General features: G+C 47.4%; 7 protein-coding genes across 7 annotated transcripts; 3 read left to right on the top strand and 4 right to left on the bottom strand.

Moving 5' to 3' along the window:
* Window positions 1–175: 175 nt before the first annotated feature.
* On the bottom strand, window positions 176–1170 carry FIESC28_01012 (uncharacterized protein; the record flags this gene model as incomplete). Its single annotated transcript, XM_031155163.1, has 3 exons — window positions 176–481; window positions 620–858; window positions 948–1170. The coding sequence occupies 3 exons, from the start codon at window positions 1168–1170 to the stop codon at window positions 176–178; spliced, it is 768 nt and encodes a 255-aa protein (XP_031020820.1).
* A 1421-nt stretch (window positions 1171–2591) lies between these two features.
* FIESC28_01011 (uncharacterized protein) lies at window positions 2592–6098 on the top strand (the record flags this gene model as incomplete). Its single annotated transcript, XM_031155162.1, has 1 exon — window positions 2592–6098. The coding sequence occupies one exon, from the start codon at window positions 2592–2594 to the stop codon at window positions 6096–6098; it is 3507 nt and encodes a 1168-aa protein (XP_031020819.1).
* Window positions 6099–8744: 2646 nt separating this feature from the next.
* On the bottom strand, window positions 8745–10356 carry FIESC28_01010 (uncharacterized protein; the record flags this gene model as incomplete). The annotated part of the gene is made up of 2 exons (XM_031155161.1): window positions 8745–9977; window positions 10033–10356. 2 exons carry the CDS (start codon window positions 10354–10356, stop codon window positions 8745–8747), a joined length of 1557 nt encoding a protein of 518 aa, XP_031020818.1.
* A 904-nt stretch (window positions 10357–11260) lies between these two features.
* On the bottom strand, window positions 11261–12804 carry FIESC28_01009 (uncharacterized protein; the record flags this gene model as incomplete). The annotated part of the gene is made up of 4 exons (XM_031155160.1): window positions 11261–11459; window positions 11520–11877; window positions 11990–12156; window positions 12212–12804. 4 exons carry the CDS (start codon window positions 12802–12804, stop codon window positions 11261–11263), a joined length of 1317 nt encoding a protein of 438 aa, XP_031020817.1.
* Window positions 12805–14339: 1535 nt separating this feature from the next.
* FIESC28_01008 (uncharacterized protein) lies at window positions 14340–16138 on the top strand (the record flags this gene model as incomplete). The annotated part of the gene is made up of 3 exons (XM_031155159.1): window positions 14340–14993; window positions 15049–15729; window positions 15929–16138. The coding sequence occupies 3 exons, from the start codon at window positions 14340–14342 to the stop codon at window positions 16136–16138; spliced, it is 1545 nt and encodes a 514-aa protein (XP_031020816.1).
* Window positions 16139–19168: 3030 nt separating this feature from the next.
* On the top strand, window positions 19169–22061 carry FIESC28_01007 (uncharacterized protein; the record flags this gene model as incomplete). Its single annotated transcript, XM_031155158.1, has 8 exons — window positions 19169–19211; window positions 19266–19426; window positions 19477–20824; window positions 20882–21006; window positions 21057–21150; window positions 21204–21344; window positions 21403–21635; window positions 21693–22061. 8 exons carry the CDS (start codon window positions 19169–19171, stop codon window positions 22059–22061), a joined length of 2514 nt encoding a protein of 837 aa, XP_031020815.1.
* Window positions 22062–22836: 775 nt separating this feature from the next.
* FIESC28_01006 (uncharacterized protein) lies at window positions 22837–27720 on the bottom strand (the record flags this gene model as incomplete). The annotated part of the gene is made up of 5 exons (XM_031155157.1): window positions 22837–22965; window positions 23247–23444; window positions 23497–23565; window positions 24107–27527; window positions 27578–27720. The coding sequence occupies 5 exons, from the start codon at window positions 27718–27720 to the stop codon at window positions 22837–22839; spliced, it is 3960 nt and encodes a 1319-aa protein (XP_031020814.1).
* Between the last annotated feature and the right edge of the window lie 232 nt (window positions 27721–27952).

Here is a 27952-nt window from a genome sequence, read left to right as displayed (position 1 = left end):
AGACTACTTGCTAAGCCCTGTAGAACGGTCATCGCGAGCCATCCTTCACAACATCACAGTGGTAATCGGTACAGTAGAGTATATAAAACGTCTTTCTTAGTGGTTTTGCGACTGGCGTATCAACCCCAACATCCCATCCCATCGTCGATAAATCCGTAGTCTAATATTCTTTATCTTATCGATTCATTCCGACATGATGCATGAACTCATTTCGCGTCTTACTCTTCTGCTCGAAACATCCCAGCATACAGCTTGTCAGAGTTGTGGCACTGGTCTTCTCAACGCCACGCATCACCATGCACAGATGGCTAGACTCCATGACGACGGCAACACCTTGAGGCTTGAGGATGTCCATAATGGCACGGGCGACCTCCTTCGTCAGGCGCTCTTGGATCTGCAAGCGACGAGAGAATATTTCGGCGACTCGAGGAAGCTTTGAGAGGCCAATAACGGTATTGGAGGGGATGTAACCGATGTGCATCTAGAAGTGAGAATTAGCCGGTATAGCTCAGAGTCATGTGTATAGGACATATCGAGGGAAGGGAAAACTTTCCTTTCCTGTAAAGGGCACAAGATGGTGCTCACAAAGGCTAAATATGTCGATATCTCTCATAATGACCATCTCGTTATGGCCTTCATGGAACAGGGCATTATTCACGATATCTTCCACATTGGCATGGTAACCCTTGGTTAGGAACATCAATGCCTTGGCACAACGCGAAGGTGTATCCAGCAGGCCGTCACGACCAGGATCCTCGCCGATGCACTCTAGCAAAGTTCGCACCGCACCTTGCATCTTTTCTAGGCGTAGGGCGGCCTGTTCTTGACTGTCTGCTTGGCGAGTTCTAATTTTGGTTACTGCAAAGCTCAAATGTTAGTCGCAATACATAGAAATTTGTACCTGCACGCAAGACGACTCAGTGAAGAGTGAGAGTATAGTAACCTACAAGGATCTCCAGAATCGATCACTGGGCCGGGCGGCTTCTTGTACTGATCGGGGGCACTTAAAACTCTACTATCAGCAGTAACCCTGAGGTTGCTGAGATTGTGTTTCTTCTGTCTTTTGCGCCCATCATGCGTTAAATTATTACTGACTGGGGAGGCGACAGTAGTATCATTGGGGGGCGGCCGTTTCTTAGAGAGGACGCTATCGTTTTTGGGACTAGCCATGTGAACTGCTATAGATCGAGGGAGAACAGAGGCATAAGGTGAGATATTTTATGAAAGAAATTCTATCGCAATTTGACCTGAAAGTCTGCGACCTAGAAAGGCGTGGGAACGAAGACCAAAGGAATCTGAACTTGCAAAAAGGTTGCTTCGCAACCAAATACACGTGCGGATGAATAAACTAGCCTGTTGATAGACTGGTATGACGTATCTTAGCACCTGCTTTTCATCGAACAGAAAGCATTAGTAACCATACAATATCTCTCCTTTTGCCCTATCAACTTTGAAGCCGGCCAATACATGTGCCATTACTCATGCATTACTGACAAATCACAGTCTTCCACGCCGATAGAATCCCCAAGGTTTGGCTCGATGACCCCTTCTCTGAAATGCTCATTTTGTTGTATTTCTGCCGGAGGCCGACCGTTAATGTGTTGTGCGTTACACCACAAAACCCCCACGACCACTGTCCAGGTTGGATTAAGTTTCTCCATGCTTATGGGTCACATACATAGCGTGGTACATGAATTTGATGCTTTCATTTCGATGGACCGGATTATGGAAATGCGAGATAGTAAATACTCCGGCGCTAATGTTCTTGCGCCACTGGATGGATGTGAACTTGAATCTTGGCACTTCCACTACAACATATTCACTCGATTCGCGAAAGTTTGACTCTATTTACTACATTCACTTGAGCTTTAGTGGCGGTTAAGGGCCCCTCTGCATTGAGTGCTTTGTTCCCCTCCATGTAGAAATGGGCTTCAATTCGTATTACGTACAATCTATCGATATGGTGCATAACACATGCATACATGTACTGCACTTGTTTTCTTCTAACGAGGATCTTTCCCCCATATCCGTCAATACGATCTCTTATGAACAGCCTAACAGGATTAGCACATGATACCGCTAGCACGCCCAGGTTTCTGCAGTTCACGATAAGCTATGCGGGAGGCCGACCAAAACAAGTTCACCTGCGGTAGGGGAACCCGTGAGGTCTTTAACGCATCTCGAGGTAAACGTGGTCTTCGCTGATAGGCTGAACCGAAACCCCTCCGCACCATGAGTTAGCTGACATGGCCACGTATTAACGTTGCCAAGATAACATAACGTCGCGCGTACATCAAAGTTCCACCACTATCTAATGAGGACTTGATCATGTCAATAACTTCCAGAATCATGTATTCTACTGATAAGGGAAAGTATGAGAACGGGAACAAAGTGATTTGATTGGTTAGTTGATCGCGACGTCGTTTTCGATAAACCTGAGATTCTGACACTCATATTACACTTAACGTCGGGGGAGATAAGAAGCGGCAACAACTCTGTAGGTACACAATTCAGCTAAATCCGATCATCACGCATCACAATCATACTTTATCATCTCTACCAGCACAAAAGTGTGTTCCTATCAAGCTGTTATGGCCACTCTCGACACCCTGAAGCAAGCCCTTAGGCAGACAGCAAGGGTAACAGCATCGGGCGCAACGCAGCCGTTGTCCCACGCACAGTACAGTGCCGGTTTCGAACTCTTGATGCAGGGCTCGGGATTCATGACATACCAGAACTTCATTGTCCCACAACTGTCTGCGCTTCTAGACCGTTTATTAAACTCGCGGGTTGATATCTCGATGCTAGAAATCGGACCCGGTCCAAAGAGCGTTGTTGGATACTTACCCTATCGTATCAGGCGCAAAGTCAGGACATATGTTGCTTTCGAGCCCAACGACTTGTTTGCCATAAGACTAGATGATTGGTTTCACCCCACCTCAGGAACAGAGGCTCCTCTGCCATGTTTGGAATGCCGCCCCGAGATTCATCAGATGCCATTCGCACCAGACAACGACAACAAAAACACAAGGAGCGGTACCAGCACTGGGACAAGTGATGGTGGGAAGTTTGATGTCGTCTTGTTCTGCCATAGCATGTACGGCATCAAACCTAGACGCAGATTTATCGAACAAGCACTGAAATCACTTGACGAACACCCAGAACCGGGAATGGTGGTGGTATTCCATCGTGATGGCGACATGAACCTTGACGGCTTAGTGTGTCATCACACGGCGCCTTTCCCTACTGGGATCGTTCGGGTAGCAACTGACGATGAGACATTGGACCGATTTACTTCTTTCATCGCGGGCTTTGCCTGCCGAGATGTGAAGATGGATGAAGCTATCCGGGGCGAATGGCGTGAGCTGTGCCACGCATTGGGCCGTCGTGAGAAAGCACACCCCGGCCATCTCTTGTTCAGTTCGCCCAACATCATGGCAACTTTTACTAAACATGCGATCGCATTGCCGGACTTGATGGCACAGATGCCATTGGTGAATAAAGACAGGAGAATTAAGAACCAGGAGGCCCGCCTTCACCGTCCCGCATGTATTGTTAGGCCGACACAGATTCAGCATATCCAGCAGTGCGTGAAATGGGCCCTTGAACAAAACGTTGGTCTTACTGTCATAGGCGGAAGCCATAGCGGCCAGTGTCTTTGGCCTAACGTCGTCGCCATTGACATGAGTGCTTTTGATCAAGTACACACGGTCATAGCTAAGAGGGATGGAGGAGAGCCCAATTTCGATTCTACTTCCCTGGTTGTCGCGGAGGCTGGCTGCAATACTGGAGACATCATCCACAAGACTATGGAAGTAGGCTTGACAGTACCTCTGGGAGCTCGCCCAAGTGTAGGCTCCGGGTTATGGCTGCAGGGTGGCATTGGACACTTGGCCAGGCTGCATGGGCTTGCATGCGACGCCCTCGTGGGTGCCGTAATGGTCAGCGTTGCCTCCGGCCACGTACTTTACGTCGGTCGCGTACCAAGCAAATATCGACCAGCCGGTGCCGTGCAGTCAGAAGTAGATAGTGATACGTTATGGGCTTTGAAAGGCGCGGGGACCAACTTTGGTATCGTTGTCAGCGTTGTCTTTGAAACTCATGCGGCCCGGACGTATTCCGTCCGAAACTGGAGTATCCCGCTGAAGGGCAATCATGAAGCGCGGCTCAAGCTTCAGGACTTTTATCAATGTACCAGAACTCTCGCTCGACACTGTTCCGCGGATGCGTATTTGTATTCGAATAACGCGCAGATACATCTTGGCGTGACGTTGATCGAATCTGCTACGACTCAAGTTCCTTCCCTATCGCATTCGCTCATAGGCTCAGCATTGGGACCGGAAGATAATCTCAAGACCGTTGATGGCGTCGGCCTATTCGAAACTGAGATGTACATTTCCGGTATGCACGGTGGACATAGTGGTGGCAAAACGTCCTCATTCAAGCGGTGTTTATTTTTAAAACGAATCGGGGCCGAGGACATCGCCGACGTCTTAGTAGCGGCCATAGAAACTCGTCCGTCCCCGCTCTGTTACATTCATCTGCTTCAAGGAGGTGGGGCGCTCAGCGATGTGGCCGACGATGCTACCGCTTTTGGCTGTCGAGACTGGGATTTCGCCTGCGTGATAACTGCTGTCTGGCCTCGTGATCAAGGCGTAAGTAAAGTTGCTCTGGGTGCCGTGCAATGGGTGTATAATGTCGCCCGGGACTTATTGCCCTTGAGCAGCGGAGCTTACGGTGCGGACCTCGGGCCAGATCCCAGAGACACGGCGCTGGCGGCCAAGGCTTTCGGACCGAACGGACCGCGCCTGGCCTGGCTCAAACAGAGCTTAGACCCGCGCAATGTGCTGGCTTACGCCTGTCCGCTCCCAAAACCGCCAATGAAACAGAAGCTAATTATTCTTATTACGGGAGAAAGCGGCGTTGGTAAAGACTACTGTGCTGATATTTGGGTCTCCGTGTTTACTAGATGTGCCCACAAACACTGCAAGACACGCAAGGCCAGCATCAGCGATGCCGCCAAGCGAGAATACGCAGCAGCTGTCGGCGCAGACTTGGATGCTCTGTTAAGGGATCGCGCTTACAAGGAACAACACAGACCAGCATTGACGGCATTCTTCAAGGAACAAATGCGCCAACAGCCTCGGCTGCCCGAGAAGCACTTCCTAGATATGGTGTCCGAGGCCGCAGATATGGATGTACTGGTAATCACTGGGATGAGAGATGAGGCGCCGACTGCAACCTTGTCGCATTTAGTTCCGAACAGCAGATTGCTTGACATTCGTGTCACAGCTAGTGAAAAGACGCGACAAGCTCGCCGGAAGTTCCAAGTCAATGACAATGATCGACATGACCATGAATGCAAGAATGACAATCGTGGCAGCAATGGTAGCAATTGCAAGTCGAATTCGACAACATTGGACTACAGCCACAGTCTCGTCTTTGACAATGAAGCAATGGGAGACGACGTGGTCAGAAGGTTTGCGGATAAGTACCTGCTTCCCCTCCTCCACAAGGACCTGGAGCGACTGGCTAGTATGGTGATCCCTGTGCCTGACTTCCCACGGCCAGGTATCGAGTTCCGACATGTGCTCAATATCGCCCAACGGCAGGGCGGGTTGGCTTTGTGCACTTCTCTGCTACGAACTCAGTTCAAAGGTGACTGGGGCAAAATCGGTGCGGTGGCCTGTTGCGAAGCGGGAGGCTTCGTGTATGCATCGGCGTTGGCGCAGCAAGTCGACGTCCCCTTGGCGCTAATCCGCGAAGCCGGCAAACTTCCCCCGCCCACCGTTTCTGTCAAAAAGCCTTCGTCACATATCTCCGGCTCAGAATCTAATGATTTAGAAGGGAAGAGAATTGAGATGAGTCAAGATCTGATTCCTAGGAGCGCATCGGTGGTTGTAATAGACGACGTACTTGCCACAGGAAAGACGCTTTGTGCAGTGCTTCAACTGTTAGCTGAGGCAGGCATTGGTAGTGAGAATATCAGCATCATGGTTGTAGCTGAATTTCCGATTCACTGCGGCCGGGAACTATTGTATCATCGTGGCTTTGGTGGTATCAGTATTCAAAGCCTTTTAGTTTTTGATGGGGTCTAACTAGCGAAAGAAACCCGGGATCTCGAGAGTGCAGAGCTTCTTCTGTTATTGGATGTCATCACCAACGGTAATTGATAGAGTAGTAGTTAGTAGTAGTAGTAGGAGGTGGAAGACTGAATCTGAGTGATTTAAATTCCATCTATCGACTGCCTCTGCGACCGAGAAAGACCGTATCAAAAGAGATCTTCGAGTTCCATAGTGGAAGTTGGCTATTTCCGACTCGCCGTGCCATACCACGGGCTGGTAAAGATCATTGGAAAGAAACCTAGAATTGAAATTATAGTAAAGAGGGTGGATAACGTACGGAAGCCAAAGTACGCGTCCACACGCGTGAGTGACGTACGCGGAGATCGTCGATCGAAATGGGACAAATCAGTCGCTAAGGTATGAATTATATGGAAATAAACCGGAGGTATACAAGCGTTTGAGAAGTGAACAGGGGTATGCGACAATTAGGAACAGAAGAGTAGGGAGTCTATTGGCAGCCTCTGCTACCTAACGTTGTATAGCTGGTGTTAGAGATCTATGCCTGCTGTGCAAATAAGTAGAAACCTCTCTGCTACACAACCATATTGATATAACTAGTATACTAATACTTAAGAAGATCTGAAGTAAATAAAAGGGCTAAGCTCTTCTATAGTAAGTATGTATGATTTAATGCTATACTCTTGAAAGAATAGTAGTAGTTGTAAGTTTAGGTGCTGTACGTATTTATTGTATTGCGTGCCTTACGTAATAAGTAACTTACCTTTAATTAGCTTACAAAACTCAACTTTACCCCTGTTAATTAAATTAACTTTACCTCCTGTAAGGTAGGGTAAGGAAATTAACTCTACTACAATTAATATAACAAATACTAGGAGGAACTTATTATCCCTTGCTCTTGTATACATCCCTGTACATTGTATATCAAATAGGTTAGTTGCCTACGGCTGTGTAATACTGCCCTGACTTACTAACTTAAGAAAAAGCTGGCTGGGTAAGCATCTCCGATATAGGTATAGTAGCCTTGGCAAATAACGGAGAAGATAGCGCTGAGGATGATTTAGTCGACCTCCAATTGTTTATAATATACGACGGCTATACCAGTGATTAGTCAGTAGAGACATCACTTACTCGTAAGAGTTGTATTATGTGCAGCATTTCAAGAGGGGAAGATATCCTAGTTGCTCAGAAATATAAAGCACAGTACACTTCTGACATATTTCTTAATAGTCTTAAGAAGAATGTTTAACGCAGTCTGACAGATGTCGCAGTTAAATAAGCGCTAGAAATAGGACATATGCAGTATGTAATAGTTATAATTCCCAAGGGATAACTAGTCCGTACTAGGTTTATGTTAGCAGATATGTAAGGTATAGGTACTAAGCGTTGCAAAGTATTACATCTCTTAATAGTAAATAGAGTAGGTTAAGTATATTTAAATAAAGAAGTTTTATTAATAGCTATTAAGCTAAGTATACTAACTAATGCTAAATAAATGTATATATACTTAGGTAATCCTAAGGGGAGTAATAATATAGTAGATTGTTATTAGTCCTAGAGTAATGTAGTCCTGGAGCATTGTTGGTCTATGTAAGAGTCGGTTCTCTAATAATTGGTTGGGTTGCTGTAGACTTGTGTAAGTGGGGAAATGAAAAATGTGGGGTACACGTGATGTAACCGCTTGGGTCGTAACACAGTACTATCATAGCATAGTTTAAGGTTTCAACCTGGACAAGTGATAACTGGCTGGTAAATCTTAGCACATTTGTATTAATAAAACACTTTTCCCACCTAAAGTCAAGACTTAAACTAATATCAAGCTAGAAAGTCTATTTACATACAGACTTCGTTAATGTAATGCAGCGTCATAGGTCACAGGGAACCCTTTACCCTTGATAATAACTGTTTTGCTTCTAAATAACCTCTTCTCGTAATAATAACAAGATTTTAGAGATTAGTATGGAGAATACAATAGACGCTAAGCTGGACACAGTTATCGAGATTGCTCTAGATAGCGACCTTATTTTAGTAGTTAGTTTAGAAGAGATAAAGCTCTGAATACTTGGTCATCAACTACTCTTCACTGCATCCGTCACCACCCAAATAGTTATAGTTGCCTGTCTTCTCGGGCGACTTCATTTTTGGTCTTGCGTGATCTAATCACGAACCCTGAACTGGTCAGTCAGTGTCAGAGAAAGATAGCAACCAGATATGTCTCACTCTGCCCTCGTGTCTATTGTCTTCCCTTGTTACTTTCATCCCCAAATCTCTCATCAAAGACTCTATGGAAGACGTCGGCGCTGTTCCTTTCAACTTGAAATGCGGTATACCTGGTCTCGATATTTTATTCCACATCCGCTCCATGTCATAGAGTATCCTTGCACTTCCATGCCCAACAAGGTACATGCAAGAACTTCGAAATTAAGCGCTTGGGAGTTGCATTCTGAAGTGGCACTCCACGTATCTCATCGGTCTTTTGAATTGACGTTTTTCCCAGTTGAACCACCTTTTCGAGTTCAGAGGGATTCGTGAGTAATGCAACCTCACCAGTTCTGAACTTCAAACTTGATCAGCAAAGGTTAGCATCTTGGCATTCATTTTGTTGACTAAGCGTAAACAAGGCAGAAAGTAAGGTGGAATTATCCTTTTTAAATACCTCTGTCAAGCAATTGCTCTTTTCCTTAAAAGACAGGTAAAGTCGCGTTGCTGCACAAACCAACGGTTTAGAACCTTCCAATCAACCTCCGGATCTGCCATCTCAACGTGGTATTTTCTTAACAACTGTGGCACAACCTTGTGAAGCTCCATAAGGCTGATGTGCTTTCCCACACAAGTACGTGATCCAGCCCCGAAGGTGAAGAAGCTAGTCTCCATCTTGGAGAGCAACTCGGAATCGGCAGTTAGCCAACGCTCAGGGATAAAAGACTCGGGATCCTTGTATACTTTGGGATCGTGTTGAAGAACCCAGGGGTTTATGCCGACAATCGTGCCACCGGGAATAAAACGCCCGCATATCTCGATCCCTTGAGGTGGAACGTGCCGCTCCATTATCAGACCAATTGAGGGATGGAGACGCATGGCCTCTTTAATCGCTGCTTTGGTATATATCAAGTGTGAAGTAGACTCTCTGTGTGAGATAATATCACTGAGTTTTCCGTTCTTGTCCGCGGTATCGATTTCCTCGATTACATTTACCATCTTGTCAGGGTTCTTAATAAGGAAGTAGAAGACTGCTCGTAAGGCGATGGCGGTAGTATCCGAGCCCGCGAACACATTGGCCGAAAGATGCACGATAGCATCTCGAGTACTCATCTTGAGTGGATCTTTATTCTTCACCGCAGCCCACCTTGACAAGAGGTCCTTTCCTCCTTCATCAGTGAGCTCCAGTTCGCCGTCTCGTTTCATAGGAGTACGTGAGTTGATGGCCTTCAAAGTGAAATTCAAGACTGCATTCCAGTTCTCCATAGAAGGTATCAAGTATGGAAAAATAGGGTTGCCCAACAAGAACGGGTGCATTTCAGGGACTTGTCCACAGATGGCTGAGTACGCGATGATGCCCTCGATCGTTGCAATCATACCATCAACATCGCTGCCCAAGGTCAAGAATCCAAGCTTCATTGCAAAGTTGACCTCCCCCACGACGTCGAACGCGTAGTACTGGAGCCACATGCCAAGATCGATCGGTTTGCCACTCACAGCCCACTCATCAAGGCGGGACATGAATAGCTCAGTACAAGAGTCGATAGCAGCCTCTGATTCCAGAAGATTTGTTAAACTGAATGCGCCTGCGACCTTCTTCTTCTGTTCCCGGTGATAAACGGGGTCGCGTGTAGAGAAGAGATTCATCTGCGGTTTCTTTTGCCAAGAAATGCTCTGGATAGGGTAGAACGCTGACTGGGCAAACAGGTTAGTCCAGGTCATACGGCTACGCTATTAACAGCTCACTCACTTTTGGAAAAGCCCCAGTCAATCCATATATTATCTTGATAGCTTGGGGGTCACCAACCGACACGACGTTGGGCGCTACTCGTACGAGTGGGCCATGCTTTAGGTGCAGTCGAATGGCCGTATAGTGAGATTGACCTTTGTAAACGTCGTAAAAACGCCAGAGCTTCGTCCACCTTGCAAGAGGCGGTCCAGGGATGCGTGAAAGGCCTGGACGAAATCGACCATGTACATAGCTCAGGATAAAGAGCCCTAAGGAGAGAATGAAAAAGTAGTGTTTGAAGAAGGCTATGGCCGTTACTACGGCTGAGAAGGGCTGCTCGGCCATTGGGTAAGGATTTGATATCGACCGTGTATGCTTTACGTTGAAAAGGAATAGGTCGCAGAAAGGAAACGGACGCCAGCGCCAGGATAAAGGAGCCATTTAAATAGGTAAACCCGTACCAGGGTTCAATCCGCAATACCTCGGCACGTAAAGATAACCATCCTGGACGATTTCCAAAGAGTTGCATAGTGGCACATGCAGTCAATTGCTGCTACATTAGCAGAAATGCACAGTATTACATGTTACAGGCAATATTACTATATAAGGATTCCTCCGGCTTACTTACATGAGAATATATAACTACTAGCTCTAACAAGGCATGTCAGCAGGACGTCAATAAGGAAAGGGAAAGGATTTGCATAGATTATAAGAGTTAGCCGCGGGAAGGGCGGGGTATGTAGGATTGCAGAAAGGCGCCAAGACTACAAAGCGGATGACTGCAGTAATAATCTTAAACCTGTAGATTAGCAGTTTAGCCGTATGTTTCACGCATTACGTATCTTCCGGAGGTAGATCTATACCAGATTAGGTATCTACTCGTAGGATACATAATAGCGATCCACTGACAACTGTTTAAAGAGAAATATCGGCTGGCAATGCCAAGTGATAGCTCCGGTGATGGTTCCTTCGTAGCCACAGCACTATAGACACACTGCTACAGCAATTAACACAGTTATGAGAAGGGAAAGCCAAGATCTCATCCTTTATTACAGGCGAAGTCGCTCCCATGCACCCAAGCCAAATAACACGAAGGCTGTGCCGGTTTTGATTATCGAACTTCAATAGTTGATTTGATGGCGACGAGCCCATACTATTTGCGTTTGCCTTGATAACAGATTCCGTACTTTGCTACGCTTCCTTAAAGTAATTGCATATGTGCTAAAGTTGCGTTCCTTATCTCTTTCCTTTAAAGTCTCTTCCATTCCATATATCGCTCTTTCCCGCTTGGGCCTCCTCTCATCATCATGTCGAATTCCTCCTTGGCTCCTTTCTGCTTAGGTTCAAGTTTGAGTCGGTAAGGCCACTTTTCGACAACAGTATGCTTTTCTTTCACTTGTACACCCACATACTCAGGAAAGTCGGAAAATCTATATTCCTCGGCAACTCTTTCATCATTGTCAGCATCTTTCAATCAAGACAGTTTATGGAATTCGAAGGGTACGCACCTTTCAAATATGGAGTCATAGGCGGTTACGGAATCACGGGCAAACGAGAACATGATAAAACCCGGGTCATAGCGACTGGTTGGGCTGTGATCAGGCGGAAGAAACTGGAGCAATCGTTCTGTTGAGGGGCTCCCAAGTTTTGCTTCCGCCATCCGATCTTGGTTGGTCAGATTTTCGTCCACAACATTCATGAATAAGGTAACGAGGGTTGCGTGACTGTTGACAGAGGGGAACCGAAGCAATGGCGACATAATGCCGACGGTTCTGTGGATCCCGAGATATCCCGCGTCTGAGATGTTGGACACATGTTTCAAGTTAGTATGGTTGGTTTCCAATGACGGACGGTATGACTTCGTAGCTGTAGGAGTCACAAACCTCTATGCTATCGAAAGAGTTTTCATTGAGATGACTAGGCAGATCAGATGCGTCGACTTGAAGAAGTTCAAGCGCTACAGTTCTGCTAGACATACTGCTTAGGAATGCCTCCAGCACACCTCTCATGTAGTAATACATCTTTCCGTAGATGTCTGACGTCGCTAGTCCAGTAGAGGTTGCCTCAATGTCTTTTGCGGACCAGCCGTTGAGAGGATCAGCGTTATCATACATCGGCCATTTGTCAGCAGTCTGGAAGAATGTCCTTTCTTTTTAAGTTCTGTATACCACGCTTACCCGCTGGTGATTTGAGAACTTACGGGTTTGGGTGTTGGAATCCACTGCGAGAAGCCCCAAATGGGAGCAACAGTCCGTCTTGTCGAAATCGATATCTGGCAACACGATGGGAAGAGGAAAGGAAAAGAAACGATCGGTCGCGATAATCCACTCGAGAATCTGCCAATGTAACGGCTGTTCGTAAGAGGTTCGCTTTCTCAACCGTTAACCCGCTAGGGATCTCAAGAAAGGTTAACAGTCTCTCCCACGCTACCTTCTCAAGAACAAGTCGGAAAGAGGACTGTCCAAACTTCCAACTTTTTCCTAAAATGGTGTTGGTCGGCTTATCTTTGATCTTGCGACACAAATCTTCAATAAGAGGTCGGACTCGTAGATTGAGTAATTTAATGTCAGACTCTCGAATCAAAGCCAAGTACCAAACGTGGACCATGCAATCAATTGTGTCATCGTGTTCTTCAGCCGTGAGCGCTACGAGGAGTATCACGACGTTACGTGCCACAATATCATGATCGCGGCCGTTCATGGTGATACTGATTGGTTGCTTGTAGCTTGGAGGTAGATGAGCCATGGTTACGAGAAGGTTTCGCAAGTCTCCTGACGCTGTGGCGGGAAGCATGATGTCAGTACCTTAAAATAAGAAGCTCCATTCGTCGAGTAGATAGCTGCAAACAACAGCCTGAGTTGGCCTCGATAGCTATCTCCTTCATTGGAGCCGAGTTTGAGAACATCAAGAGCCGGTACATTCCCCCACAAGAACTTCTTGGTCCCGAAGGAAACGCCTATACCTCCCCCAATGAATGCAGGAGTTCTGTCTTGAACGACCCAGTCGGGCGTCCAAGTCGACTTGTTGAGGGCTGAGTTGCAGTGAACTTTGTGAGTAGGCCAGTGAGCCTTTTGGCAGTCGGGACCACAATACTGCGATGCCAAGTACGTCAGCAATGTCCAAGGATGTCACAGGTTTCCACCACGTACAACGACGAGCCGACACTTCTTGCGGCTGGACCTGCCTGGATTGGGACAGTTGGTTCCATCAGCGTTACAGTTGGCACAGGGCAGTGATGAAGTAGTCATCGTGAATCTCTGCTGGTAGCTGGTGATCAGAATTTGATACTGAGAGAATTTGTAAAGTTGAGAAAGTTGGATGTTTGGAGGTAGCTCCCCATTTTATGTATGTGCTGGACTTTCCTTGCGCGACCGACCCCAATTAGCATGTGGTGGGCCTCCCTGTTGGGTTATCGATCAGATGACATGTTGCAGCTTTCAGCGCTCCCACTTCTCTCTTTCCTCTCAAGGCGGCCAATGATAGCTTCCTTACTACCACCCACTCCATTCGTCTGTTGGGCGCAAGACTCTATGAGCACGAACTAGCTGATACATGATGATGAAAAGCCAACGGTCTGCTTCCAAGTAAAGCTGGCAGGATATATGATAAGGGTGGTAGAAAGTGGCCTGCTTTTGCTTGGAGGAGACGTAGTGCATTTACGCCTGGTGATCGTGATGTCTCCGTCGCTGGCAATAAGAACGCGATTTACAAATGCCATGTTATGCTCGCTTGCGGTATTGTGCCGCGAATTTTCCTAGGTGTCCGGATATTTCTAGAGTAACTAATCTAGACATTGCCATCTCATTTCTGAAGTACTACAAAGATATTGTGAGCTACTCTGGAAATTTGTAAGCATGCTCAAAGTTGACAGGGGCTGGCAAGCCAGGCAGCCAAGACAAGTGGGAAATCAGCAAAAACAAGCGCTTACCACTCAGCGAATCATGTCAAACTTTCGCTTCCTACTAAGCCCAAACAGTCACTTTAGGCGCTGCAATAAAACAGAGCATAAATCAAATAGATGGAGATTTTCTAAATCCATTACTATTCGACAGAGTTACTAGCGGTGTGTGGAGATACAGCCGGAAATAACAGACGGCCGGCTCTAGCCCAACTCCCCTGCGGTCAGCCTTGCTCAGCGATGCTTGTGCGCAGCTTACGTAGTGTTAAAAGCAACGGGTTTCTACACCCTATATCTAGAACAGTCTGGCTCTTCAAATCCTCGTTTCCATGCTCGATCGCTTGCAACCTAGCCGATGGTTGCAAAGGTGCAAAAGACAGCAGAACTGAACGTTGAATACTGAATCCTGCATCGTACTCTTTAAAATATCATGCCAAAACAAACGCGACTTTGCTTCCTACCTTCGGGAGAGCTTACCTACAGCTCAGAAGATCCTTTGCCAGACTATCCTCTGCTGAGCCACGCGCCATTCTGGCCAAAACTTTGTCATAATGATAGCTCAATTCTCAATGCTCCCAAGCTAAACTCAAAGTCACATCTGCTACGTCTCCCAGACGAGGTCTTACAGCCGATCCTACAGGACGCTGTTAGAGAGCCCGTAGAGTTCTCGCTTGAACAGCAAGCATATTGGAGTTTTTACTTTGACAAATTTGACTATGACGACGATGACGATCTGGTCATGTCTGAGCCAGCGAGGGGCTGGGTTCGGTATGCAGCTATTTACAGGCTCATCTGGGTCTGTAAACGATTTCATACCCTGTTACTGCCTTTGATGTATGAAAATGTGTCACTGGATGTTACGACCCAGTTCTTCCATTGTCCACCCCAGGAAAAGCTCTTTCGCGATGAGATCTTGCGACGCCCCCTCCTGCAAAACTATATCAAGCACCTAGCAGTATATAACCAGTCACTCCAAAGCCCTATCGTCCAGTTGGCCTGTGCATTTCCGAACATCAACAAACTCTCTTTGAAGCGCGTACGGAATGAGAGCGAGATTGACTTATCCTCAATAGGACCAGCCGAGGTAAGTGCTACATGCTCACCAAGGGATATAGGCAGATCTGACAGACGATCGACAGGAACAATTAAGAACAGCGAGCTTTACCCATATTCAATTTTATGACTTGCATATGCGACCAGAAGCCGTAAAAAGATTTCTCGAATGGCCCAAGGAACTTCACGGATTTGTCGTTAATGACATGACCTCCGACGGATCTAGCTGGGCTTATACTGAACCCGATCCTGCTTATCGCTGGAACCACGCGCTCTTAGTTGATGTTTTATCCCCACAGAAAGATCATCTCAGGTCCCTCGACGTTGGGTGGCTGGGGTATGACCACGACCAAAACACCTTTCAAGTCTCTGCGTTTCCTAATCTACGAAGTATGGCCTTGACCGTGGCCTACGAGCGTCCCAACGAGGAAGCTTGTCGTAACTGGCTGACACCCTCCTTGAACACTCTGATCCTCGATTTACACAGGAACGATTCTCAGTGCGGCCCTTCAAGCCACAATTGCATGCGTAAGCGTGGCGCCGAGTCCATCGGTTCATTTGTGAGGATGGCACGAGAATGGTTAGAAAAAGATGGCAGTGTAGTAGGGCTGAGGAGAATCGGTATACGCGCATACAGCAGAGGAGATGATGCGTGGCGGGATGAGGAAGAAGGGTACTGTAGGCACGATGATTATGATCTGGAAATGTGGACGAACCTTATTCAATGTCTTAAGGAAATTGAAACACAAGGCTTTGAAGCATTCTGGGTAGGCTATAGCGGGCAACAACATACTGTTGAGATGATGGAAGCTATGTGCAAATGTCAAAAGAAGCGTAAAAGGAGGTGAAAGTCAAGCTGATCAAGAAAGAAACCCACCTAAGCTTTTCAAGAGGTCTTTTCAAATATTCCAAAATGGTCCTATCACATATAAATTGAACACACAAATCACCTGGTAAACTCCTCAGGACGGTTCAAACCTACGACGTTTTGGCTTTCACTCCTTCGACGAACGGTACCTATTCAAGAATCGTGACCAAGAATCTCGAAGGGTTTCTGAAATGAACCCCCCAGAAAAAGCCAACGAAGCGACATCTGCATCTGAGCTTGTCTCGGAAGTCCGGAGTGTCGCTGGCTTTGTTGAAGATCAGCCTTATAGCTGCCATCTGGGTAGCTGAGTGTGGGGACCCGATGATTATTAACGTCACACTATGTGTGTTGGGTGTACATACCCTGTTAGCCTGCAGCTGGAAGTGCTACTACCTCAGCTGTGGCCTATCGGCCTTTTGCTTATGGCCTCTCATCTCTAATCTTTATTCCTTTCCGGGTTCAGACCAAAGCCACTTCTAGTATTATCTAGTGTGCGAATTAACTTCGATTGATGCAATTATTTAACGTCATAGCCGCGCCCGCTATGTTATGTGAGATTTGAAGCACGGGACGGACAGCGCAATGGACTAGCAGTCCGCTGAGGGGCTCACATACTGTACACGTAGCAAATATCAAGCGATATGAGCTGAAATGCTGGAATACCGTACGTGCAAGTGTTCGCGGCGATGCCAATCTAGCTACGACTACCAAGTACCGGCTTCTGACGACAGTATATAAGTACAAAGAGGCTACAAGGACTTAGTTGAACAACAAACCGTACATCTCACTCAAAATGCGCAAAGCTGAGACATGATTACCTAGTTTGAGTGAGGGGTTTCTCGTTCTGACAATGTCACCAATAGAAAACGCCCGAAATCTGAGCTGGAAATTGGTTGCCCTGCACGTGGTCATTCTATTGTCACATTCGGAAGCGCTTTAATCCTATGCTGAGACACTTTATACTGGATTGAGCCATGCCCAGTCTGGTCGCTTTTGTTCGTAGGAACGAATTATCTTTGTAGTACAACGTGGCGTAAATTATAAATCTGTAACCCTTGCATATACCAGTTGTTTCTTGACGAATCCTGTTTTACTATCATCGTAGTCTTTGATCAAGGTATATTACTACTACATACGTCAGAATCAAACATTTACAGCCAGCTACGATTGATACAATACTGCATAAAGTCAATACCTTAGTATTTGAAGAACTGCGGTCAGGTTGCGCGCTCAGTGTCAATAGAAACAGCGGTCAAGATCATGCCGTCGACAGTCTTGCTACGCCTATAAGTGTATAAATAAAAACTTGCGCTCCCCATATCAATAACGTTCTGCCTTGAACACTGACCATACAGTCCTGCTACTTCGTGACATCTACCACCTGACAGCGCCATGCAACTCAAAGTACTTCTTGCTCTTGTGTCTGCAGCTGCAGCTGCAACTTTATGTATACCTTTGTGCGAGAGTTCAATGTTTAGCTGATGAATTCAAGATGAACGCAACGGACATGCTCGGGCTGATTGCTATTGGGATAACAGAGCTCCCTACTGCTAGGGAGAATGTGAAAATGGATACGAGGAAATGGATCGTAGTCAATGTGGGGATGGGGTCTGCTGTTGGACTGGGTTGAAGGTTTATTGCTGTTAGAGCTCAGAGGACGCTTATCTACGATCTTGATTATAATGTCATGTGTACTTATCTTCCACCCAATACAATACTTGTCTATAAGTCCCGGTGGGAATATTTTGCTTTAAAATTAAAGGAATATAAACTTAGATAATTATTGTCTATCGGAGGTCACGAGCTCTCCCCAGTTAGGTTTCTTTAAAACGATGTTTAATAAGATATTATATACACGATAGAAAGTTAATATACAGTGGACTTGCGCTAAGATAACGAGATGTGACGCCAGATTCTACGACGTATGCTGGAATAACTTGACGTTAGTGTGCTGTGTTGAAGTGCTGAGGTTGGTAACAACCAATGTTCAGTGTTATCACCTCTGTCCAAGCGAAAACTGATGATATTGGTGGGTTAGATATTCAGGCGCCACAAAAGAATGCACGGAGGATCACCTCCGGCGCCACGAAAAACGTTAAATTGACGGTGCTGTGCCACACTTATTCCTGAAACGGTGACCCCGCTGTCGTCGCCATGGAGAATGCCAAGACTCACCAGTCAGGTGAGTCCGTTGACCGCTTACTAACAAGAGACAAGCAAACTCACCCTGCAGCATATGTTCAAAGAAATAAATGTCCTTCCAGAATTTACTTTAAATCAAAACGCTCACCTACTTCTGATAATGTTACAATAAGAAAGCATAGTGTTTTAATTAGCGTTTTATCAATCGTAGTAAGCAAATGGTCATACAAGTTTTCAGATACTTTAAATGCTACCGGTTGCCTCCGGTAATTTTACCCAGACGATAAACGGACATATTCAAAGCATGCGGATGACTCTCACTTGGCACAAGCATGACACAACCCACTTATGAACTCCAGCTTGGGTTACCTATTTCTAGGTGAAACGAACATGTGAATTACTCAAGCTCATCATGGAGTGAATGGTCTACAATTGACGGCAAACAAATAAAGCGCTGTCGATATCGGATTGCTTAGGCATATAACAAAAGTACTCTACCCTGGGATAATACGGTAATACGTCAAGGGCCACTGTGTTGCTTTATCACGTACAGCTTCCAGAAACTGTGTTTTAAAAAGCAAGTCAAAGCGCATCCAGGATCATAGCGTCCGTCAGTCCATGCTTCGAAGTCAATTTATTGCTGTTGACGTCTCGTTTAAATTAGATGATGCATAACAATCCCGCCCTTCACTTTAATGTCTGTTTCTACTTGATCCTTAGCAACAGAGCCAAGCCATTTGAGCGACCAAACCCAGACTCTTGTCCAATAAGCGTTGGTAGGAGCGTCTGGGAAATAGAGCACATGAAACGTTCAACAACGCTAATACGAACCTGGATCAAAACAGCCAATCAACCCCAGGATCCAGGACAGGGTACACACTGAGACAACCTTAATGTTAATGTACATGATACCGTTATTGAGCGACGGAGAAACGTGCCGCGAATGGTCATCTATCAGATACATTGTTCCATGACCAGAAGACCACTAAACGAAAACTGCTTCGCGGGCAAACAGCCTCCGAGGGATGCCGAAAGGAGACTGCCAATTGCGGGCGAGTAGCTTCCGAGGATCCACCAACAGTGCAACTGTCGCCTTCAGGGGTTTCCAACAATTAAAGTTAAAAAAGAGTTTATTGATATAAAGTTACAGAGATTCTACCTACCGTTTTCCAATCATTAACTGGGAATTTATCATCATGGTTTCCTATCGCTCGTTATGGCTTCTGGCCATAGCGCCTCGTGAGTCAGAACATATTCCGCTTTGACAGTCCACAAAGTGCTAATCTTGACAAGTCACCCAGTTTGTATCTGCCCAGCAAGCAACACCTGCACCTTACACCGATTCCAACACTGGGATCGTGTTCGACACATGGAAGGCACCTAGCATGACCTTTGGTTTCAGCTTCCCCGAAGATGGACAGACCACCGACGCCGATGAGTTCATTGGATACCTCGTAAGGCAATACACAAGATTGATAGCTCTCCATTTTGACCATTTGAACAGAATTGCGCTACTCCAAAAGGGAAGGGCACTGGATGGTGCGGTCTCTCCTACGGCGGACCCATGACAAACTCACTCTTGCTCTTTGCCTACCCTCACGATGGCGAAATCCTCACTGCCTTCCAATGGGCTACTGCCCAAGTCGAGCCTGTCCCATACAAGGGCGACGCTGTTCTGACCCAAATATCTTCCAGCATCACCGATGATGGCTTTACTCTGATCTATCGCTGCCAGGGATGCACTTCCTGGTCACAAGACGGAAGCACGGGTCAATTGGCGACCACGTCTCCGATCGCAGTACTCGGTTGGGCTCATAGCACCACGGATGTGATCAACCCGGAATGCCCAATTGAGGCCCGGATGCTCCAACACGACACTCAGAGCATCTTTGGTGGCGAGCTTACTAGCAACAGTTTCAATGATGATTATGAGAAGTGGGCTAAGCTTGCTACTAAGGTAGTCGAGGGTGAATGCGACGGTGGTGGGAAGCCCACTTCAACCGCCACCAGTGAGCCTACCGTGACCGCTGCACCACCCACCGGAAGCCCCGTCCCAAGCGAGACATATGATTACGTTGTAGTCGGCGGTGGCGCTGGCGGTCTCCCCATCGCCGACCGTCTCAGCGAGGCTGGCAAGAAGGTCCTTTTAATCGAGAAGGGGCCTCCATCCTCTGGTCGCTGGGGCGGTACCCGGAAGCCAGACTGGCTGAAAGACACCGACCTGACTCGCTTCGATGTTCCCGGCCTATGCAACCAGATCTGGGCCGACTCCTCCGGTATTGCCTGCCCTGACACTGATCAAATGGCTGGTTGTGTTCTGGGGGGAGGCACGGCTATCAACGCTGGTCTGTGGTGGCGTCCCAATCCACAAGACTGGGACTTCAATTTCCCCGATGGTTGGAAGGCAAAAGACATGGCCAAGTACGAGCAGCGTGTCTTTGGTCGCATTCCTGGTACACGTTTCCCTTCGAAGGATGGCAAGCTATACCTCGACCAGGGTTTCAACGTCGTCGCTGGAGCACTCAAGAAGGCTGGTTGGAATGAAGTGAACGCTCTTGAGAAGCCGGCCGCCAAGAATCGGACTTATACCCACCCGCCTTTCATGTTTTCCGGAGGTGAACGTGGAGGCCCAATGGCGACATATCTGGTCTCCGCCAACGCGCGAAACAATTTCAAACACTGGACCAATACCCAGGTAAGACGCCTCGTTCGCTCTGGGGGTCACGTTACCGGTCTTGAGGTCGAGCCATTCGCTGGCGCTGGTTATGTCGGTACCGTCAAGCTCACTCCCGAGACTGGTCGTGTCGTCCTTGCGGCGGGTACCTTTGGTAGTGCTAAGATTCTGCTTCGCAGTAAGTGTCATCCCATTGTATGCTGTCGACTTCCATGATTCTAATCATGTTTTATAGGTGGTATTGGTCCAGAAGACCAGCTCAATGTCGTCGCCAAGTCTAGTCTCGATGGTGGCTCCATGATCGATAAAGACCAGTGGATTGACCTTCCTGTTGGTCACAACCTTGAGGACCATACCAACGTAAGTGCATTCAACATAATCACCTGACCATGGACCTAACTGTATGGTAGACCGATACAGTCATCAAGCACCCCAGCGTTGAATTCTATGACTTCTACGAAGCCTATAATGATCCCATTGCCGCTGATAAGAATAAGTACCTGGGTCAGTATACACGATCTTCTGCAACGCAGCAATGAAGACTAATCTGGAGGTAGATGGGCGCTCTGGCATCCTTGCCCAGGCTGCCCCCAACATCGGCCCAGTCATGTTCGATGAGATCTATGGTGCTGATGGTCGCGTCCGATCTATGCAGTGGACTGCTCGCGTCGAGCCAAGCCTGGGTGAGACTAGCAACAGTAAGTACCACTTGACAGTTGATGCAACGGATCAAATTATTCCTAACTCGCGAGTCAGAGTCCATCACCATTAGCCAGTACCTGGGCCGAGGTGCCAAGTCACGCGGTCGCATGACTATCACCAGTGCTCTCAACACCGTTGTCTCTGGTAACCCCTACCTCAATGATGCAGATGACAAGAAGGCTGTTGTGACTGCGCTTGACAACCTTCGTAAAGCTCTTTCCGGAGTGCAGGGTCTAGAGTGGCTCCAACCAGCTCCTGGTGTCACCTCACAGAAATACGTCGATGATGTAAGTGGTTCATGAATCTTTTATATGGTTCAAGGGTTGGTCTAATAGTACGTACAGATGGTCGTCTCGTGGAGCAACCGCCGTGCCAATCACTGGATCGGAACCAATAAGCTCGGCAAGGATGACGGTCGTCAAGGCGGTACTGCCGTCGTTGATCTTAACACCAAGGTCTACGGCACTGACAACCTTTTCATCAGTGACGCTTCGATCTTCCCGGGCATGGTCACCGCTAACCCCAGTGCCTACATTGTCACTGTCGCCGAAAGGGCCAGTGACGCTATCCTGGCCCTACCAGTATCCAAGGCACAGGGGCAGTACGAGCAATGTGGTGGCAGTAAGTGGACTGGAAATATGCAGTGTAGCAAGGGCTTCTACTGCAAGACGCTGAACCCGTTCTACTCTCAATGCTACCCTGATTCCAAATGACAAGGTTGATATAGACTTGCTTGTATCAAGCAAATTACTTCATGTATATACTTCCATTACAGCTCTAGCAACTTGGTAGACAACGGCAAACGCTTAGCTGTAGTTACCATTTGAACATTTTCAATGCCTCTGTGGCATATACACTATAATGCATGTGGTTGTCTTAATAGCTTCAGAGCGCGCATCTATTCTGGCTGTTGAGGTATAAAGCAAGGAGGGTGTAACTGACTAAATACTAAGTTTATCATCCGTAAACATTCTATTTAAGGTTTTTGAAGGTCAGTTATCACATCATATCATATACCGAAAGGCGCTCTAAGCAGTTTATCTTCGCCTTCGGCTGCTTTTTAAGCCCCTTGTTCATCGCCGCGTCATGTGACGAATGTATTTCGAATTCCTCCAAGTTCATAATCAACATTAGCAAGAGAATGAAGATCGTTGGCATGATACGACATGCGAAATACCGATCGCGCATTCCTTCCCCGTTCTTGGAGTTGCATCTGTTACCACACTGCCGTTCCTGCTCCTAAAGTCGACGCCTTCGCCATGAAAACACTGAACTGAGTGATCATGTCGCCCTCTAGCATCACCCTGGGCAGTCCGTAGTCTCTTCAACGGATCTCCAAAATTTATATGCGGACCTGGTGTTCCTGGAAGACCATATCATGCCGTGAAGGGTAAGCCCGCTCCGGACATCGATGCTCTGGAAGGAAATGTTGTGATTAATTCAGGTAGAGGTATTTTGGCACCCATATTGTCAATCCAGCACATCTCGCTAATGATGCGTAAGTGTAGCATGGTCCACGTCTTCAGGCACATTCGCTATGTAGTTATAGTCATCCAGGATCACGACGTAAGCAACGAATGCCTGGACATAATGTGTATCGGGACAGATGGCAACTAGCTGTGCACGATACAAGTTGTGGATAGACTAATTATAAGGATACAGATTGCGGGGCATCTCATCACCAGATGTGTATAAGTAGAAAAGCCAAAGCAGATGAGGATAATGTAAGCTAGGACCTATGTAGATAGCGATGCATCAATTTAGCGATTACTGAACTGCGTATCCTTGTTGTTTGGGACATCTGGATAAACTTAAAACTGCTGCTGTGGAATGGTGTGGCATGATTGGAATGACGGCTTAGTGGCTGGACTAACCCCAACATTGGCATTCCTACTTACTGCGCATGCTTTCGCAAGGACCATAACTAAAGAGGGAAACGAGCCTATAACGCTTTGCACGTAGGTTGCGTGGATCTCCTCCGTCAATGGAACAACCAAGTCCCCAACACCCTGTCCTTCGCTGTCTTCCTCTAGTGGCGAAGAGCTCGCGTGTTCCCGTTTCCCCGTTTTAGGCATTGAGAGCCATTCAAAGCCTTGCTTTAAAGGAAAGTCATTTTCACAAAACATTTGCTGTTGGAGGCTTTCTTACCCAGGAGGGAAAGATGGCCATAGCGGCGCTTGGGGCGCGGGATGTGCGTTGCGAACGAGCTGGAGCTGACTGTTGATTATATAGGCAAATCACGAACAATTGACTTTGAAAAATGGGCGTCCAAAAGTAAATTCTCTGAGGGACTACACTGTACATAGCGCACAACTCAATACCGCAAGACAGCTCGTTCCTGGGGTTCTCGACTGGGCAGATTGACATCACCGTATGCAAGTCATCCTCCCCTCTGGCTTCGCGTAATTACATGACTTTCAGTTCGCTTATCCAGGTCAAACGCCATACGACTCCAGTTACTCTGTTTCGTTGGCATTTTGAGGAACGCGAAACAAAGTCGCGAAACCTCAGAATTGCATTTTAATGGTGGAGATATAGCATAGCTAGTTAATGAATCTTAATTTAGCTACCCGTAGAAGGTAGTAAGGAAAGGAGATGTTAGGAGAGAGAAAGTAAGAGACCAACAGAATTAACCGCCACGTCCAAATGCAGGATAAGTAGGTGTACTAGAGTCACAAGCAAATCTAACAAAGTATCTGCTCGATGACCCAGAGTTGTTAACGATTACAGTCCCGTCCGGAGCTGTAACCGTAATTACCATAGCATAATCTCCCTGAGCATTAGCCCAGAAAACTCGGAACGGCGTGTAAGTACCCGCTGTCAATTGAATCTTAAGGGTCTTAGAGCTGGAAGGCCCGTATGAATAACCCTGCTCCAGATCTGCATTGGCACGTGTCCATGTTGATAAGGCCTTATTACCGTACCAAACCAGTGTAATCTCATCTGAATAGGGGACAACAACAGAATAAGTACCAGTAATAGGCGCATATAAGAATGCGCGATGGTTCACAGCCTTGTACTGCCACGTCTGACTCGGTGAGCCAGGATAGATAGCCTGAGCGGGGCCGGAGTTCCCTCCTGTCACTCCTCCTGGTTCTAAGATGCCCATAGAGGTAGTAATACCAGTGTACGTCGGTGAAGCGGTGGCAAAATATCCGACGTTGAGGGAAGAGTAATTGGGCGCATCAGCGTTCGTGTACGAGTTGGTATAGATAGCGTATTCCAGACCAGCGTTGCCACATGTTTGATCTGCAGCCTTGGTTCCAACTGCGGGAGCGATGACAACTACAGTGCCAGTCTGCCCAGCGACAGCAGGTGTACCGGTGGATGTGCTGATGCTTGAGACAGTGGTATAGCTAGTTACAGTGGTATATGGTTGGGGTTTTTGCACAACCACTGTAGCAACGCCACCCGGAGAAGCTGGCGACCAGGTGGTAGTACCAACTGTTGCGAAAGTACCCCAGCTTGTGGTAGTTGTGTAGGACTGAGGCAAGTCCACGATGACAGTGGCTACTCCACCTTGGTACGCTGGTGCCATTGTAGTAGTTGATGCTGCTGCAAATTGACCATAACTGGTTACAGTTGTGTATGGCTGAGGCGATTGTACCACAACAGTGGCTACACCACCCTGTGAAGCTGGTGCCATGGTAGTGGTTGCTACCGCTGTAAACGGACCATAACTGGTAACAGTCGTGTATGCCTGAGGCCTTTGCACAAGAACAGTGACCGGATCTCCAGGATTAGCAGGCTGGTTCGTCGTAGTCATAGGAGCAGGTAAGCCTTGAACATAACTCGTGACAGTTAAATAAGACTGAGGGCTCTTTATAGGAACTGTGGCAGGGTCCCCAGGGCTAGCCGGTTGGTTTGTTGTAGTCAAAGGTGCGGTCAGACTGTCGGCATATGTCGTGGTAGTTGTATAAGGCTGAGGAAGGCTAAGGACTACAGTCATCACATCGCCTGGATTGGTTGCTGGTAAGGTCGTAGATGCCGGGCCTGTGAGACCTGCAATGTAGCTTGTGACTGTTGTGTAAGACTGAGGTAAATCAATCTCAACAGTAGCAAACTGTCCTTGCACAACTACTGGGTATGTTGTAGTCTCAGCCGCAGTCAGACCATCTCTGTAGCTCGTAACGGTTGTAAAACGTTGCGGAAGATCAACTTCTACAGTGCCTGTCATCCCTGCCTCGGAGGGCGGATATGTTTTGGTGGTGGCTGCGGTGAAAGCGCCATAGCTAGTGACTGTAGTGTAGGGCTGAGGGAGATCAACCACGACGGTACGAGTTGGGCTGGGCCCGTCACCGCCTTCAGTCGTTGTAGCGGCAGCCGTGACGCTTCCATATCGGGTGACGGTCACATAAAACTGTGGATCAAAGATAACGACAGTACCCGTTTGCCCTGGAGTAGATGGTGCTATAGTGGTTGTAGATTCAGCCGTGACGTCGTCTCCATACGAAGTAATAGTCGTATACGCCTGTCGCATCAAGACCAAAACAATGCCTGTCTGGCCAGGAGCAGGAGGAGGCGAGGTGTGTGTGGTATCGGTTGAGACAGCTGCGTACGACGTAATAGTTGTATATGGCTGCGATTTGAAGACAACCACGATCCCTGTCGCCCCTGGAGTGGACGGAGCTATAGTTGTTGTCGATTCAGCTGTAGTACCTCCGTAAGAAGTAATGGTTGTATATGGCTGTGGATTGAAGATGATTACAGTGCCAGTTTGACCCGGATTAGATGGTGATATCGTAGATGTCGATGCAGCTGTAAATTCTCCAAAGGAAGTGAAGGTTGTCCACCGATTAGCCTGATACACAATAACACTGCCTGTTTCATCTGGAGCAGTTGCAGATATAGTGGATGTAGAGTCAGATGTAAACTCTCCATAAGATGTAACGGTGGCCCACTTATAAGGTTGGTATACAATAACACTGATTGTCTGTGCATCAGGAGGCGGTGGCATAGTGGTCGTGAATGCGGCTGTGATGCTTGAATCGTAAGAGGTGACTACTTGCCGCTGGTATGGCTGATAGATAACAACCTTGCCTGTTGCGCCTGGAGCAGTTGGAGATATAGTGTTTGTTGACGCTGCCGTGACAGTTGCATAGGAAGTCACTGTGATCCATGGATCAGGCTGATATACCACAACGGTACCTGTTTGGTCAGGGGACGCTGGGGAAATAGTTTTTGTAGATGCGGGTGTGATTGTTTGGTCATATGAGCTGACTGTCACCCATTTATATGCCATAACCATGACTACCGTTCCTACATGACCAGACGCCGAAGGCCACATGGTCGTTATATGGTCAGACGAAGCGGCATCGTCATAAGAGGTGGTGGTCACCCAATCATACGGATCATAGACAACAACAGTACCGGTTCCTCCTGGGGCACTAGGAGTCAATTTGCTCGTGGCTGCAGCTGTAATCGAGCTATCATAGGATGTCACGGTTGTGTATTGAGCCAATGGGCTTGGTACAACAATTACCACCGTACCAGGGCCAGATCCTGACGGGGCCTCCGTGGTTGTGTAAGTACTGGCGTCGGTGCCGGTGCTTGTGACGGTGGTATACTCAATCGGGGAGTCTGAGCTCATTTGAGACCTGGCGGCCATGACCCAAACTGTTCCTGTCTCGCCGGGTCTAGTTGGAGATTGAGTGGTGGTCATGGGATCAGTACCAGTTCCTTGCGAGGTTATTGTAGTCCACGGCACTCCAGGATCTGAAGACGTTGTAGAGTCGCCCTGGGAAGACTGCATGTTGCTAACAGCGGTGCTATCTGTACCTTGCCCAGGCGCTGTGGGATCTGAAGATACCGCAGAGGCACCTTGAGAAATGGGAGAACTGTCTGCCCCGGATGGAGCAGAGCTTTGCGCATCAGGAGGAGATAAAGCCGAGATCGGAGCCTGGGAAGAAGGAGCGTTGGGATCACCCTTCTTGTAACCTTGCATTCTGACGATCACGGTTACTATATCACACGGATTCTCGGTCGGCAGAGTGGTTGTCTCGGGCGCAGATATTACACGGTCGGTCGACGATAGTATAGTCACATGGCTCTCCACCATTACAGTGCCGCATGATGGCCACTGAGAATCGAGGGGAATGTTGTATGTAGTGTTTGGTTCACCATGCCCATAAACGGGAGTATTGGCCGTGTAGGTAGCATCAGTTCGGATGAGAAATGTACTGAGCCTCTTAGCTAAAGAGAGCCGGTCGGAAGTCCGTACGTCCCATACCTGGTTAAAGTATCATACAATGTAGACGATCCGACGATGATCTCAATGGGCTGTGTCTGAATGGCGCGCTTGCCTACCAAAGTTGCATCGGATACTGTGCCTAGGACCAGAGCCCAGAAGCCCACTATGCGACGAAGCGCCATGATAAAGGAGTGTAGAGGAAAATAGGGTTATCAACTGGCTGAATAATGAGAGAAATGAATAAATATTTTGTTGAATAAACACAATGACTGGGGAAGGGATGGGAGAAGGAGATACATAAGAGGCCACAGAGTAACTGAAAGTGCCAGAGTGATTTGAGAAAGCAAGCTTGATATCTGGCTTTCATCATGAGGCACTATGGGCAGGACTTATTTTGTTTTAGCTCATGCGCCT

The sequence above is a fragment of the Fusarium coffeatum genome, assembly GCF_003316985.1.
Source record: "Fusarium coffeatum strain FIESC_28 chromosome Unknown BRIP53273_contig_27, whole genome shotgun sequence".
Taxonomy (NCBI): Eukaryota; Fungi; Ascomycota; class Sordariomycetes; order Hypocreales; family Nectriaceae; genus Fusarium; species Fusarium coffeatum.
The sequence above is the reverse complement of the archived record's forward strand: the minus strand, read 5'-3'. Positions and strand labels throughout refer to the sequence as shown.